This window comes from Hemibagrus wyckioides, linkage group LG13 (genome assembly GCF_019097595.1).
Source record: "Hemibagrus wyckioides isolate EC202008001 linkage group LG13, SWU_Hwy_1.0, whole genome shotgun sequence".
Classification (NCBI taxonomy): domain Eukaryota; kingdom Metazoa; phylum Chordata; class Actinopteri; order Siluriformes; family Bagridae; genus Hemibagrus; species Hemibagrus wyckioides.
Genome location: NC_080722.1, coordinates 24,556,130 through 24,572,750, shown reverse-complemented (window position 1 = coordinate 24,572,750; position 16,621 = coordinate 24,556,130). Strand labels below are relative to the sequence as shown.

Here is a 16,621-nt window from a genome sequence, read left to right as displayed (position 1 = left end):
ATTTGGGGGCGTGGCCAAGCGCCGGTTTTGTACTTGTGCAATTGAAATTGAAGAGCCTCATTCTGAGTCCAAGTCTGCCGTCTTCTTCTATGGGGAAGTGGTAGTTCAGAGGATAAGGTTGTTGGGCTGTGGCTCATTAGGTTGTGAGTTCAAATCCCTGGACCCCCATTGGTCTCTCTAAGCAAGACACTTAAGCCTTAACTACTCAGTTGTATAAACATATGAGATAAATGTAAGGCACTCTGGATAAGAGTGTCTGCCCAATGCTCACACACATGTGCAGTCAGGTTCTTGTATTTTTCTCCTTAAAACATCTGTTTTTCACCTGAATTTTGTTGGCCGCCGATAACATTAAACATGGAAAAAGAACTGGCATACTGTAATTCTGTACAGATGTAAAAAAATGTAATTCTAACAGATGTGTAGACTTTTTATATCCATCGTATAGCAACGGTTAACAGTTGTTCCAAGAAAAAAAAACGCTGCATGTCATTTTACCAAGAAGAAACAAAAAGCAGAAACTTCTGTGTCCTTATGACTTTCCCATACTGGGAAACTTTTCCTCACTGGGGAAAAATTCCATAAATGTTTAATAAAAATACATTTAGAACAATCTGTTTGTTATGAGCCTTCAGTTATGTGAAGCATCCACTGTATGAGGCCTTGTGTTCATGATACAGCTGAACTGACTATGTGACCTGTGGTGCTTTATAAAATGAACGCACGCCTTCTGACCAGCCAGATTTTGAGAATTCACTGAATTCTTTAGCTTTGCTGAATATAATAATTATAGTCATGTACTCACTTCCTTGGATTGCTTCTACAGCCTGAGAAAGTCATGGCAAAGTTTGACTGTTTTTTTAAACCATTTTTTCCCGTTGATTTTTATTTTCTTATTTTGTTCATGTTAACTTTAGAACATGAAAGCTATAGACTATCTGGTCAAGCGAATCTCTCCACAGTACATAAAAAGCGTATCAGCTGTCATGTTTCTATGAGATTTAGATGAGATTGCTTGTATTTTCCTTGAGCTTCCTGTTAGTCCAGTGGCAGGATCCTACGATCTCACTGCTGTAGCCCGGGGTTTGATTCCCAAGCAGGGAGCCACTGAGGGGTAAACTCAAGAGCCGGTTCAAGCCTGGATAAAATGGGAGGGTTGAGTCAGAAAGAGCATCCGGCATAAAACATGTGCCAAAATAAAAACATATGATCTGCTGTGGTGACCCTGAACGGGAAGCAGCTGGAGGACAGCAACTTGTATGTTTGTTGCATATGTATGAACTTTTACTGAATCAAGGTTCAGCATCTTGAAATAGTTTATTGTTATTATCAATTTAATAAAGAATAATTCATTTCTTCTCTATCTCTCAAGGTCATGAAAGATCCTAATCTATGGTTAAATAATCTATGGACAGTTTCTGTTCTCTTGTAAAGATGTTGACATCTTGAAAGTGCCAGTGTGAGATATTGCCAATAAGCGATATGCCTACTGAGATACTACTGTAATGTCTGTCTTCCTGCAGCAACGGTGGCCTGTGTCAGTGTGGGAGTACGAGGGACAGCCATGCCTCAGTCACTCTGAATGATTACTTCAGCACAGCCATCGTCAGTCACTGGGAAAGTTCTCAACACACATCAGAGTCTCCTACGGACGCTTATGGAGAGGTGGCGTTTGCAGGAGCCAGCAAGAAGCTCAGCTATGTGGGTAAACGCTTTCCAGCACAAATCCGTCGGAAAGAGCTTTTTAAAGCACCACAAATACGTTTAGGTGAAATGTGTTTTGTAGACACATGTAAATAGTGAAGCTAATTCCAATTTATTTCGGAATCAGAATGTATTTTTATGAAGCAAGTCATTTTTAATTCAGATTCATGTGATAAATGACATGACTCCCAATTTGTGTTTATACAAAGATATATGATTCTTTTGTGTTAAGTACACTTTATTTGTCAAATATACATTACTACACAGTGAAATTCTTTCTTTGCATATCCCATTTTTGGAGGGTTGGGGCCAGAGCACACGGTCAACCATGGGGCAGCACCCCTAGAGCATTGAGGATTGAAGGCCTTGTTCAAGGGCCTAACGGTGGCAGCCTGGCGGTGCTGAGCTTAAATCCCGATCTTCTAATCAACAACCCAGAGCCTAAACCACTTGAGCTACCACTGCCTCCTTTTTGTGTCACAAGAACTTTCCCTGCTAAATTTGTCATCATTTTGATTAAAAAAGCTTGTGCGCTGACAGTAAAATTCAAGTCTCATATAATCGTATATCGATAAATATCCCCTATATGGCCAAAAGTCTATTACCTCCATATATGATTTCAGATTTAGTTGCCCTTGCCCTTATAACAGAACATCGTTAACATACAAGAGCTTTAGTGAGATCAGACACTGATTGAGGGTGAGAGTGAGGAGGTCTGGGGTTCAGTTGGTGTTCCAGTTCATCCCTGGGGTTGAGTCCGGGCTCTGTTGAGGACAGCTGAGTTCTTATAGCATTGTCATGCTGGAAAAGTGTTTGACCCTCTTAGTTCCAGTAAAAGGAAACCATTCTGTACAATTGTGTGCTTCCAACTTTGTGGCAACAGTTTGGAGAACAACCACATCATGTATGGGTGTGATTGTCAACTGACCATGAAACATCAAATGTAGTTTTGGGAACAAATGACAAGAGTTTCCCTGAGTATGAATGCTAAAAGGTGTCTGAAAACATATCGTAATGCGAGATTGTTTAGATTTTCATCTTTAAACAGAATTGATCAATCCAGTAGAAATGTCTAAAAGACTTCCCCCCCCACAGTTTCTGCGTCTTTCCTGTGATACTCCCCCTGCTATTGTTTATTCCATCTTGACAAACCATTGGGATTTGCAACCTCCAAACCTGGTGGTGTCAGTAGCCGGCAGCGGGGGGAGGATTAAGGTCAAGACCTGGGTGCGAGAGGTGTTAAGGCAGGGACTGGTCAAAGCAGCCCAGAGCACAGGTACAAGCACAAAACTCTCACAATAACATACAGTGGTATAAATAGTCTATGGGTTACTCTATTACATATATCCAGTTTCATCACACCAGTCAAAAACGTGCTGGTTGGTGTATTGGCTGGATTTAATTTATGAGAAGAGATTTATGCATGGTGATTTGCAATGAACCAGAATCCCATCCAGGGTATATTCTCCATCTCCATTTTCCTGGGATAGTTGGATAAAGCTATTTCTGATAACACTGTTAATGTTAATGTGGATAACAAGATTACTCAGAACACCATAAACATGTCTAGACATCTGCTGTTGACTGGTTCAATGATCTATATTAATATACAGTACTGTGCAAAAGTTTTTATAATACTAAAATTTGTTTTTTATGTTTATTTTTATGTCAGTCTCAATAAAACAAACATTTAACTTCTCCAAACATTACTTTTCCAACCTAATTTAAATGTAACAACAGAAAAAAAATGATGGCTGACCACATTTCTTAACACATGCCTAAGACATTACCAATCCTAATCCTAAACCCTAACCTTAACCCTAAACCCTAACCCATGCACTTCATGGATTTTCACCATAAAATTTTTATGTAATTTTCTCCATAGGATTTCCTCTCTCTCTCTCTCTCTCTCTCTCTCTCTCTCTCTCTCTCTCTCAGACATTGTCTCATTGCAGCTTTAAAGACATATAGAAACAGAATAAAAATGATAATGTTTTAAAATGAAATAATATTCATCCCTAATGATCAAGCATGAGAAAAACTCCTTGCAATCATATGAGAGAGAAACCTTGAGAGGAACCAGGCTCAGAAGGGAACCTCATCCTCATTTGCATAACACTGGACAGTAAATAATGCAAATGTAAATAATGTCCTTTGTCCAACTGTGCCTCTCCCTCCCTCTCTCTCTCTCTCTCTCTCTCTCTCTCTCTGTAACACCCAGGAGCATGGATCTTATCAGGAGGACTGCGAGAGGGTGTTGGCAGGTATATAGGCGAAGCGGTGAGGGATCATGCTATGGCCGCATCCTCAGTTTCCCTCTCTAAGGTAGTGGCCATAGGCATAGCTCCGTGGGGAATGGTATGCAAACGAGAACAACTCACCAACCCAGAGGTAGTTTCCTAATCTCTTCCTGTAAAATCTATGAATCAAATGTTGAACATGTTTCTGTGTGCATTGCTTTCACTGCTGAGGAAGGAAGTAGTGTGAAAGAGGCATGCAGATCTGTACCGTTCATGAGCTAAAGTTGTGTACTTCTATAAATGACGCAGATGTATAAAATGGAGAGATTTTTTTTTTACATAAAGGATTTTACATAAAGGCATTCATCAGTCCCTCATCTACATCTCTGTGGTTCTTAGGGCAGTTTTCCAGCCGAGTACTATGTTTCGAAATCATCCCGAGACTCCTGCTACCTGGATAACAACTACCAAGCATTTCTCCTCGTGGATGATGGGAGTGTAGGCCACAGAGGTGTGGAGGCTGGTTTCAGAGCCCGGCTAGAGACCTACATTTCCTCCCAGCGCACAGGAAAATTAGGTGAGACGTTGTAAAACATCTAGAGTAAGGAGCTGTAAAAAAATCTGATGAAAATTCTGTCATTTTTTTCTCAGTCAATCCCAGTCCAAACTAGACATTTGACTCATAGGTGAAATAAATGCATCCTTGTGCCATGTGTTCCCCAGGTAAGTGATGCACACCACACGCACCCACCCATCCATGTGATGTAAAAGAAAACGTTATTCATCAGAACAGGCCATCTTCTTCCATTGGTCCGTGGTCCAGTTGTGATGCTCACATGCCGATTGTTGGCTCTTTCAGCAGTGCATAAGGGTCAGCATGACTGGTCTGCAGCTATGCAGCCCCATACACAACAAACGATACATCGTGTTTGACACCTTTCTTTCAGAAACAGCATTAAATTCTTCAGAAATTCGAGCAACAGTAGCTTGTCTATCATCAGCCTTTGCTCCCTGTGTGCATCAATGAGCCTTGACTGCCCATGACCCTGTCGCCGGTTCACCACTGTTCCTTCCTTGGACCACTTTGGATAGATACTGACCACTGCAGACCGGGAACACCCCACAAGAGCTGCAGTTTTGGAGATGCTCTCATCCAGTGGTCTAGCCATCACAATTTGGCCCTTCTTCAAACTCACTCAAATCCTTACGCTTGTCCATTTTTTCTGCTTCTAACACATCATTTGAGGAAAATGTTGACTTGCTGCCTAATATATCCCACCCAGTAACAGGTGCCATGATGAGGAGATCATCAGTCTTATTCACTTCACCTGGCACTGCTCATGATGTTATGGCAGATCAGTGCATATTGGCTACGGATATGCTAGAAGCCCGGTTTATGAGATTATAATTCACATAGATTTATCCTAGGTAGATTTATCCTCATTAATGCTGTCAATGCTGGAATCTTTTTTATCCTTTTTAGATCTTTTTATACTTTTTATTCCTGTGCAGCTCTACAATTTACTGTATTTTTTTGATACATGGCTTTGATTATGTATCTTGTAAACAAAACTTACTGTTTGTGTACAGGAAGCGGAAGCATGGACATCCCTGTGCTGTGTATGCTGGTGTCAGGAGAACCTTACATGCTCGAGGTCAGTTCTGGAAACATTGAAAACTATTTCTTTGGTGTTTGAAGATACCTGGGCAGTCAGGCATGTTTATTCAGGCATGTGTAATAGTGGGCAGTGTTGGGTAAAAAGTCCAGACTAAGCCAGAATTTGTGCAGAATTTGTTTTGATAATCGATTACGTTTGGCTTTATAATGTCTTTCTATGCTAAATTCTTTATTATTTTGCTATATGAAAATGTGATACGCTACACATATGTTGCCTGTTGTTGCTGTAGTCCAACACATCACCGGTAATCATGACTAGAAAAACTGTCAATTTTTCCGACGTTATTCTGTTGATTTCGTTTCAAACACATTTTTGGACATTCATGTTTGAAAAACGCCGAGCACTTATATAGTCTATTTTTCTTTATTATTAATCTGTCTATCTGTCAAGCTCTCTATATAGGGCAACCTTGGGGTAACCTACTGTCCTTTTCCTCCCATGTTGCTAATGTCACACGCTCATGTCGGTTTCTTTTGTACAACATCAGAAGGATTCAGACATTTTTATCCACACAGGCTGCTCAGGTGCTTGTTCAGTCTAGATCTGTGCGTATAACCCTACAGTAGTTTAGACCCCATCCAGGCCATCCCCTGCCATGTTCCCAGAGTCCCCTAGGACAGGCTTTGGGTTCCCTGAGGCCCTGTGTGGGATACATGAATTTGTATAAATATAAATATATAAATACAGGGTGGGGCGCAAAAACTTTTTTGAAGGCGAATGAAAGAAAAATTGTGGCTGATAAACAAAATTTATTTTTTGATTATGAAAGAACATAATTTCAAATCATGATGTTTTAAACAAAATATCTTGAAGGTGGTGGTCACCGCTCTCTATGCACTGATCCAACCAATTTCTGACGTTTCCCTCTACACTTTCCAACGTGTTCACCGGAATTCGGGCTATTTCCTGCCGAATAACATTCTTCAGCTGAAGCAGGTTTGTGGGGCGATGTTTAAAAACCTCTGCCTTGAGGTATCCCCATAAAAAAAATGACAGGGCGTTAGATCGGGCGAGCGCGCCGCCCACGGGATGTCACCTCTAATCGAGATGAGCCGCCCGGGGAACACTGCCCTCAAACATGTTGGAACGTGTAGAGGGAAACGTCAGAAATCAGTGGCCACCACCTTCAAGATATTTTTGCATAGTTTGAAATTTGAAATTATGTTCTTTCATTATCAAAAAATAAATTTTGTTTATCAGCCACAATTTTTCTTTCATTCGCCTTCAAAAGTTGGGGAAGTTTTTGCACCCCACCCTGTACATACAAGTCTCTCTCTATATGTCTTAGAGAATGGATCTCTCCTTGAAGAAGTCTCTCCCCTGGTTGGTCCTGGCAGGCTCTGGGGGACTGGCTGACTTGATAAGCGACGTTCTGGACAACATATCAGCCGCACCGAGCATGCCTGGGGCGGGGTCTGAAGGCGAAGGGGAGGCGGCTACTAAAACAGATCTCAGGAGCAGAGTAACAGAGAGAGTGCTGAAACACTTTCCCTCAGAGCCGGACACTGAAAAACTCGTAGACAAGGTAATGAGAGTCACAATGAATTCTATAACTTCCATGTTTATTGGTCTTTATTGTTTCGTTCAGCATTTGCATGAATGTCGCAAAAACTCTTTTTTTGTGAGGAAGAGGTTTTTCATAGCCTCAATTTATGACTCACTGAAAGCTGTATTTAACATTTTAAGGAAAATCTGTATCCTAAGTGTTTAAACAAGTGATTATCTCCCTATGATTAAAATTCGGACAGGTTTTGAGTATCTGCCAGAGCAAAGACCTGATCACTGTTTATCATGAAGAGCACGAGGGTTTAGACGACTTCGACACTGTGCTGCTGAAGGCTCTAGTCCGGGGTAAGCAGAACCAGTGCTGACACACTTCACCCTTCCTGCTTCTGTGAATAATCTCACCTTGTACCTTAAACCTGTTAGCCAGGTGAATTGATAGTCGAATCAAATTTATACTTTTGGCTTGTTTGCGATTTGTTTTAATTTTATTTTCTTACTGCAGATATTTAAACACAGTAAGAAGCTATCAAAAATCATTAAAATAAAAGCTAATAAAAAGTCATATGTAGGCCTGAGCACATATAAAACTTTTTAATTAAAAATACACTGATCAGCCATAACATTCTGAGCACTCTTTCATCATGGCACCTATTAGTGGGTGGATTATATTAGTCCGAGAGTGAACATTTTGTCCTCAAAGTTGATGTTAGAAGCAGGAAAAATGGACAAGTGTAAGGATTTGAGTGAGTTTGACGAAGGGCCAAATTGTGATGGCTAGACCACTGGATCAGAGCATCTCCAAAACTGCAGCTCTTGTGGGTGTTCCCGGTCTGCAGTGGTCAGTATCTATCAAAAGTGGTCCAGTGGTGAACCGGCGAGAGGGTCATAGGCGGCCAAGGCTCATTGATGCACGTGGGAAGTGAAGGCTGGCCCGTGTGATCCGATCCAACTGATAGGTTACTGTTGCTCAAATTGCTGAAGTTAATGCTGGTTCTGATAGAAAGGTGTCAGAATACACAGTGCATCACAGTTTGTTGCATATTGTTGCCGCATAGCCGCAGTCCAGTCAGACCCATGCTGACCCCTGTGCACTGCTGAAAGTACCAACAATAAGCATGTGAGCATCAGAACTGGACCACAGAGCAATGGAAGAAGGTGGCCTGGTCTGATGAATCACGTTTTTTTACATCTTGTGGATGGCCGGGTGAGTGTGTGTCACTTATTTGGGGAACACATGGCACCAGGATGCACAATGGGATGAAGCCGAGCCGGTGGAGGCAGCGTCATGCTTTGGGCAATGTTCTTGTCCTTGGGTCCTGCCATCCATGTGGATGTTACTTTGACATGAACCACCTACCTAAGCATTGTGCCAGACCATGTACACCCTTTCATGGAAACGGTATTCCCTGATGGCTGTGGTCTCTTTCAGCAGGATAATGCACCATGCCACAAAGCAAAAATGGTTGTGGAATGTTTTGATGACTACAACAACCAGTTTGAGGTGTTGACTTGGGCTCCTTATTCCCCAGATCTCAATCCAATACAGCATCTGTGGGATGTGCAGGACAAACAAGTCTGATCCATGGAGGCCCCACCTCACAACTTACAGGACTTAAAGGATCTGCTGCTAACATCTTGGTGCCAGATACCACAGCAAACCTTCAGGGATCTAGTGGAGTCCATGCCTCGTGAGGTCAGGGCTGTTTTGGCAGCAAAAAGGGGACCAACACAATATTAGGCAGGTGGTCATAATGTTATGCCTGATCAGTGTATGTATTTATTGGTCAGAAATATGACAACAGGAAAAATAGTAAACAAACCTTTGCCAAGTAAATGTTGTTCACACTGACATCCTTTCAACATGCACATGGGGATGTGGTAGTGGTTTAGGTGTTTGACTACTGATTGGAAGGTTGTGAGTTTAAATCCCAGCTCCACCAAGCTGTCATTTCTGGGCCCCTGTGCAAGGCTAAGGGTGGATAAGGGTGTCTGCCCAAAAAAAACCACCAGTCTCCACTAGTCTACAGTTTTTTTTACGTTTTTGTGTCACAGCGAGTAAGCATCGTTCTGATGCTGTTCCCAATACCGAGGAGTTGAGGCTGGCTGTGGCCTGGAACAGAGTGGACATCGCCAAGAGCGAGCTCTTCACCGGAAACATCCAGTGGGGGGTAGGAAACGATGTCTTTGGCATCTGCGATGGATAGCTTAATGCGAATAAATTTCATGTGTAAATGTTGGAATGTGTCTTGAGCGCAGAAAGAGGACCTGGAGAGCTTCATGACCGATGCTCTGGTGAACGACAAGCCCCAGTTTGTACGCCTTTTTACCGAAAATGGGCTGAACATTCTGGACTATCTTACATACGACCGCCTGGAGGAGCTGTACCACTCGATCTCAGAGGGATGTCTGGCCTACACACTTCTACACCGTTACCTGGCAGAACGTCTGGGGGCCACCAATATCAGCACTTCTCGCTCTGTTACCAATGTTGCTAAAGACATCTTCAACCCAGTCAAACACGTGACAATTTACGAGGTGAGAATCAGGTGGTTTTAAGAAATATCTTGGCTTTGAGAAAGTTTCTGTGTAATTCATTTATATTTAGATCTTTTACTTATTACAGTGGAAATTGATTTATTTTCTAAGTTAAATTTACTATCATTATTACTACCACAGTAGATTTGGGGGCTTCCACACTGGCAGATTAATCTAAACCAGACCTTGAGAAGTTGTTAATGCGACAGCTGTCATGTGCAGGAAATACAGCGTGATACCAAACCTGAGACTTCCTTTAGGAGGTGGTGTGAGTTCGGTCGCACTGGAACTGTGCTGTGTTTTAGCCGATGACATAATTAGTTTCCACAACACACATGTAGCATGAGGCAGGGGAATGCTCTGAGACACAGAGCACCAAAATAATTCACATGAGTCTGAAACAAGACCAGATCTCAGCACACCATCCTCAGATCATGATGACAAGTAGAACAAACACAGGTTACCTTTAACATGCTTGTCTATAATTTTTCTCCCAAGAAAACTCTCTCCTTTCTGTGCTCCATGGTCAGGGTGCCGCACACCATTGTACCAAACACCACAGTGATGACTTTTCACCCTTTAAATGAGCAGACTGACTGAATACAATTTTAATGCTAATTACTGGACATGCATTAGTTTAACATGTCCCTATGGTCAAATTAGTCAGTCTTTTCTAGGGGTACCATTATTTTTTCTTTCTTTAATGGAAGGGTACCAACAATTTAATTCTCGTCTTCTCATATAGAGTGTAGACCCACGTGATTATTACAGACCGAAAAAGTTCATACTTCATTGGATAAAAAGTCTGTTGCTTATCCATCCTTATCCAGAATACAATATTTCTTCCAAATCAAATGATTAAATCTACTTCTGTCAACATTTCCTAGGTGTCTCAGGTCCTACAGTACTTGCTAGGTGATGTGTGTCAGCCGTTCTATTATAAATGTCTGGATTTGGATGGTGTTGCTTCCAGAAGGAAAGCCACCAAGGTAAGATAAAAGTGCCCCAGATGAAGCAGCTTGTTTAATCTTTGAGGCAAATTCATTGTAATATAATATGTAATGTAATATATGTAATAATGTAATTTCATTTCCAGAAAATGTCTACGACCTTGCGCGGAGAAGCCGGATATCGGAAGCGTAGGTGCGTTCACCCGTGGGCTTCACTCTTCATCTGGGCCGTGCTGCAGAACCGCAGTGAGATGGCCGTGTACTTCTGGGAAATGGTAACACAGTGCCAGTGAACAGCAGGCCTCGGAGTCTGTGTGTGTTTCAGATTCAGAACTGCTGTGTAATTCTCTCTCAGAGTTAATCCTCGCTCTCTCCTCTCTCTCTCTCTCTCCCCTCTGTCTCTGTTTCTTTTTTTCTCTGTTTCTGTCTCTTTCTGTATCTGTCTGTCTTTCCCTCTCTCTCTGTATCTGTTTCTCTTTTCCCTCTCTCTCTATTTGTTTCTGTCTCTCTTTTTCCTCTCTGTTTCTGTCTTTCTGTTTCTATTTCTCTCTCTCTCTCTCTCTCTCTCTCTTTCTCTCTCTCTCTCCTTAGAGCTCAGAGTCGGTATTGAGTGCTCTGAGTGCTTGTAAGCTGCTGAGAGTTCTCTCCAGATTAGAGACCGAGACTGAGACGCAACTCTCCATGAAGGACCTGGCTCAGAGATTTGAGAACTTGGCCCACGGTATGATGTCTTCTCATTTTTATGGTCAAATGTGAGCGTGTTGGAAATTTGCAAGCAGCATCTTCATTTCCGTTTATCTCCTTTTCTCTCACCCTCCTGATATTGCTGTTGCTTCGTACAGATTTGTTCAGCAAGTGTTACGAGAGCAGCGAGAGCCGTTCTTTTGTTCTGCTGAAGAAAAAATCGCTGGTCTGGAAGGGCACTACGTGTCTGAAGATGGCCATGGAGGCAGATGCTCGTCTTTTCTTCAGTCACGACGGCGTGCAGGTCTTGCAGTGTTTTTAATGTTTGCTTGTCATTGTATTAGTTTGAGAAGGTTTGAGTACATGCACAGTAATTTGCAGTGATGCCTTTTCATAAAGGTTAACCAGGTCAGTTCCACTAAATCAAACCATCATCGTTCACCAGCACAGTTTCTACCTCATCCCACAAGCGTTTATCAGACCTGAGATTCAGGGACTGTGCAGGCTGCTGCAGAAATAAAAGCTCATTATCATGCTCTTGGAACATTTAGTAGGCTTCCTGCCATGTGTCAATGTGAAAGAGTTCCAAAAATGTGAGACGAAGACGAAGTCAAAAAGCAGGCTATGGGAACACGGAAAACATGGAAGATGCAAGACGCAAACCAAAACAAAACACACATGGTAACATTAATAAAGCACATGAAAACACTGGAGTAAGTGCTACCATATGGTAGTGGTATAATCATGCTGGAAACATCCATCCCATAATAATGACGTTTCAAACAACTGGAACTGTAATGTAATGAAATTGGCTGGAAACCAGTAGTTTTTTTTGCTGTTACTGCTAGTGTAAAAGATTTGCAAAGAGATAATTAAGGGTCTCTCCAAAGCTGCAGTTAGATGCCACCTCCATGTCGATGTGGAAGGCATGTGAAAGGAATATTTTTCACCTAACCTCAAAAGTAGGTGTCTGTAGGTCACTAAATGTAAATTGGGTTCTGTGGTCAGATGAGAAAAAAAGGTGCATCAAATCCTTAAGATGGACCAAAAATGTCCCAATGTTAAGGTGGAGCAGAGGTTCTCAAAGTGGACCAGATTGGAGAAGCTACATGAAGCATAGCAAGAGGTTCTGTGAGTTTCGATGATGTCTGTGTGTCCACACCTTGCTCTTGTTATCTGGAAATTTCCCGAACATTTGAAGAGAACATTTGGTGTTTGACTGGTCACTTGAATTAAATACCAAACCTGAATAACTTTGACCAGTTTCATGTTTAATTTAATGAGTCCATGTTTCAGGGGGTGAAGAGAAAAGCTTGAGTAGGATCTGTAAAAATTGGACCGCATAAATAAATGTTTTATGTCATCTACTTTATCTCCTATTCTCTGCTGCTTTAATATGGAGTGCAGCTTGTGGTGTTAAGGCTGTGGGTTGGAATTTAAGCCTCAGCAAGCCAAGATGCTGCTGTTTTCAGCAACCCTCCCTGCTCTGGGGCTGCTGTATAATTACTGCCCCTGTGCTCTGACCACAACCTCCAAAGCTGCGAAGAAATAATTTAACTATACTGTAATGTTTGTATGATAAACACCAATACTTCTTCTAAGTGAATAAGTGTAGATGGTTTGCCTCTGAAATTAAAGTGTGTGTGTTTGTGTGTGTGTCAGAGTCTGCTGTCTCAGATCTGGTGGGGGGATATGGACAAGAGCACAGAGGTCTGGAAGCTCATCCTCACTCTTTTTGTTCCTCCTCTCTGCTACACCAAACTAATCTCCTTCAGGTAAGAAATACCTCCGTTGTCCATCGTCCTATTACATCACACTGATGCTGTGGAAGTCATCAGATCTCACCTCATGTACATTAATCATATTACAGCACCATTATTGCAGTTAAAAGTAAATTTGCAACCATGTGCTTTTACTAGTTTGTTTGTAAGAATCCATTCCAGTCTGTATGTTTGTCATTGCTGATTATCTTGTGGTCCTTCTTCTATGTCTGGTCTTTCAGAGAGGCGGATGATGCGGATGATGGGAGTTCGGAGGAAGTGTCACAGCGAAAGGAAATGGACTGGCTCTACGCTGAAACCGTCTTCTCTTTCTCAGACATGAAGCGCATGTAATCACATTTTAATACGCATGGATTTATGCTGACATGCAGTGCTTCAGAGCAGATAATATAGACATCGGTGTGTAAATGTAGGCTGTGCAAACAGGCTGATCAATAAGCAGGTCAGGGTTAAATGTGATCCATAGTAATAATTCAAAAACAGATCGAACATCATCAAACATCAAACAATACTCAACAATAAAATGAATCAATCACACAGAAGAAGAGTTTTCCTTTTGTAAATCAACTAACCCGTGTGGGGTGATGACTTCAGAAACCAAATCCACAGTTAAACAGAAGATGCCCAGAATTCCAGTCCAGAGAAACGTACTTCCATCACCTTTTATTTACGGCATTTGGCAGGCATCCTTTTCCATCAACTAACATTTATCTCATTTAAACAATTGAGGGTTAAGGGCCTTGCTCAGGGGCCCAGCAGGGGCAGCTTGGTGGACCTGGGATTTGAACTCACAACCTTCTGATTAGTAGTCCACAGTAGTCCCAACTGTTTCTTAACACACACAATGTTTTATTATATTTTTTTTCCAGTCAAGCAAAAGCAGAAGAGTCGAGTCCTGTTAGACACACCATAAAAGGTTTGTTCACAACATTCACAATTAATTTGATTGATGTTTTCATGAGGGTTTTTCACCATTAAGTTTTTTCCTCTCATTTATACACCAGTTATTTTAAGTGAAATTTTATTTTTGTTGTTTATTTTATTTGTTGTTGTTTTTTTCAGGTTACCCGGTCAGACCTGTCCGTCCCAAACTGCCTTTTGTGTTGTCACGCTGGAGACAGTTCTGGTACGCACCGGTCACTGCCTTCCTTGGCAACGTGCTGATGTACTTCCTTTTCCTGCTTCTGTTTGCCTATGTGCTATTGATGGACTTCAAGCCTCCACCCCCAAGGGGCCCGGCCTTCTGGGAGCTCCTGCTGTATTTCTGGGTGTTCACCATTGTGTGTGAGGAGATTCGAGAGGTAAACATGACCCCTCTTGTCCGTCCGTTGATGTTCCACAACCAGGAATATTCTTCGTAAACGTCTAGGGGGCAAAGGAGGATAACACTACCATAAAGAAAAACATGATTATAACAACGTTATAATGTTAATGTTAGAATGTTTGCAGATACTGTAGTTTTCTACGATGCGAAATAAATTTCTCAGTATGCTTTTCTACTACTGGTTACCATAGTGATAATGTTTATCAGTGGGTGGAGTTGGTATTATCAGAGTTTGTGGCAGAATCCACAGATCACAGCAGAACACACGCTAAAGCCCTATTCAGACTAGCAAGAAGGTCCATTCATCCATTTTCTATACCCTCTTTATTCCTAATTAGGGTCACGGGGATCTGCTGGAGTCAGATCCCAGCACACATTGGGTGAAAGGCAGGGGTACACCCTGGACAGGTCACCAGTCCATCACAGGGCCACACATATAGACAGACAACCACACACACTCACACTCACTCCTATGGGCAATTTAGAATTACCAATCAACATAATGTACATGTTTTTGGACTGTGGGAGGAAACCGGAGTACCCGGAGTAAACCCACACAGGCACGGGGAGAACATGCAGAACTCCACACAGAAGGGTCCCTGCCTGTTCGAACCTGGGATGGAATCAGAAGGTCATGTGATCAAATGCCACCACCACTGCCAAGCTTGGTTGTGTAAAAATAAGATGTATGTAAGTCGCTCATACAAATCTCTGTACTATAAATTCCTCAGTAAGTTTTCCTACTACTGGTTGCCATAGTGATTAACGTTTATCAGTGGGAGGAGCAACCAGCATTCTAAATAATTTTTCTTGCCGCTTAAACGACACATTCTAGGGGGAGAGTTTGTGTTTGCATCTAAAATTCACCAGTGGATATATGTACATCTGTGGATATATGTATCATCCGAGATGAAGGAGAAGCAGTGTGTGCTCTTTACTACGGATCACGTGCGCTCTCCTATCCTTACTCCAGTAACCATACACCTAACCATACTTTGTTGAGGACACGCCCACATCTGGTCACCAGCAGCTGCTTTTTTGTTGCTGTGGATGATAAGAGATGAACCTCAGATACTCACACTGTGGTCAGTATATTTGTTACATGTCTTCTCTCTCTCTCTCTCTCTCTCTCTCTCTTTCTCTCTCTCTCTCTCTCTATTTAGACATTCTTTGTGGGAAACATGACATGTAAGCAGAGGATACGACAATATGCTCAGGATTTGTGGCACAAGTGTGACCTCATTGCCATTTCCCTCTTCCTTGTCGGCATGTGCTGCAGGTAAAACAGTTCCATTGCATCTGCATGTCAAATTTTCAAAAAGTTTTATTGCGTCTTAGCTTAGTCGCAATTTATGGATCGGGTCACTAATTTTTAAAGAAAGTAGCAAACTGATAGAATTGCAATCTATTAAAATCTTGTCACTTGCGATATTACCAACCTCTTACTGAGATATCTCTGAAAATTGTTGGCACTTGTTCTTTAAGGCAAAACAATTGTAATGTACCAGCGGTGTAGCTGTTTCTTGTCATCTTCAGTAGCTTTTTCACGCATTAGGGGGGAATTTTGCTGGCATAGTTTGTGTCCTGATAACTTTTATCCCACAATGAACCAGCTCTATCCTAAAGGAAGCGACTTACGATGATGATTTCTGCTCAAACTCAGTTTGCTGATACACCAATACATTAAAATACATCATGAATAGCAGAATAAACATTTTCTACTACTAGAGTGTTGGTTCACTCACAAAACCGATCGATCTTTTGTTGGCTTTTCTATCTCAGGATGTTCCAGAAAACGTTTTGGCTCGGCCGTGCTGCTTTTTGCCTCGACTACATGGTGTTCACCCTCAGACTTATCCACATCTTCGCCATTCACAAGCAACTTGGGCCAAAAATCATCATAGTGGGCAAAATGGTAAGTTACAGAAGAAACAAACTATTGTGGGATGTGGGATATCCTGGGATTAGACTCTGGATCCACTAGATTTTGAAGTCTGTTTGACTATATTAAGCCCATAGTACAATCAAATCTTATAAATTTGGTGTTGGTGAGTCTGGAATTTCAACTATTTGTGCTTGAGGACATTCATCTCATAGGTTTTGTAATATTTACACTCCTTTTTGGCCTCTCATTAGCTAATGCTCCCCTGTCACACCTGTTTAACAGGCTGAATTTCTGGACAGAATTAAGCAGCTTTACACAGCCATATGGTCACGC

At 41.8% G+C, this 16,621-nt stretch overlaps 1 protein-coding gene across 3 annotated transcripts in view; it reads left to right on the top strand.

Moving 5' to 3' along the window:
* Window positions 1–16,621, top strand: part of LOC131363595 (transient receptor potential cation channel subfamily M member 4-like) — a 35,000-nt gene that overhangs the window by 8,275 nt on the left and 10,104 nt on the right. For 2 of the 3 annotated variants that reach the window (XM_058406302.1, XM_058406301.1), the window contains exons 3-21: window positions 1,524–1,701; window positions 2,800–2,980; window positions 3,926–4,095; window positions 4,344–4,521; window positions 5,535–5,599; window positions 6,912–7,148; window positions 7,372–7,474; window positions 9,182–9,297; window positions 9,386–9,664; window positions 10,552–10,653; window positions 10,761–10,889; window positions 11,206–11,335; window positions 11,457–11,602; window positions 12,961–13,073; window positions 13,301–13,408; window positions 13,949–13,995; window positions 14,142–14,380; window positions 15,567–15,682; window positions 16,186–16,318. In XM_058406302.1, coding sequence (XP_058262285.1) covers window positions 1,524–1,701; window positions 2,800–2,980; window positions 3,926–4,095; window positions 4,344–4,521; window positions 5,535–5,599; window positions 6,912–7,148; window positions 7,372–7,474; window positions 9,182–9,297; window positions 9,386–9,664; window positions 10,552–10,653; window positions 10,761–10,889; window positions 11,206–11,335; window positions 11,457–11,602; window positions 12,961–13,073; window positions 13,301–13,408; window positions 13,949–13,995; window positions 14,142–14,380; window positions 15,567–15,682; window positions 16,186–16,318 — 2,770 coding nt within the window. Of the gene's footprint in view, window positions 1–1,523; window positions 1,702–2,799; window positions 2,981–3,925; window positions 4,096–4,343; window positions 4,522–5,534; window positions 5,600–6,911; window positions 7,149–7,371; window positions 7,475–9,181; window positions 9,298–9,385; window positions 9,665–10,551; window positions 10,654–10,760; window positions 10,890–11,205; window positions 11,336–11,456; window positions 11,603–12,960; window positions 13,074–13,300; window positions 13,409–13,948; window positions 13,996–14,141; window positions 14,381–15,566; window positions 15,683–16,185; window positions 16,319–16,621 lie in introns of those variants that run through there. The other variant, XM_058406303.1, reaches the window with a different exon arrangement.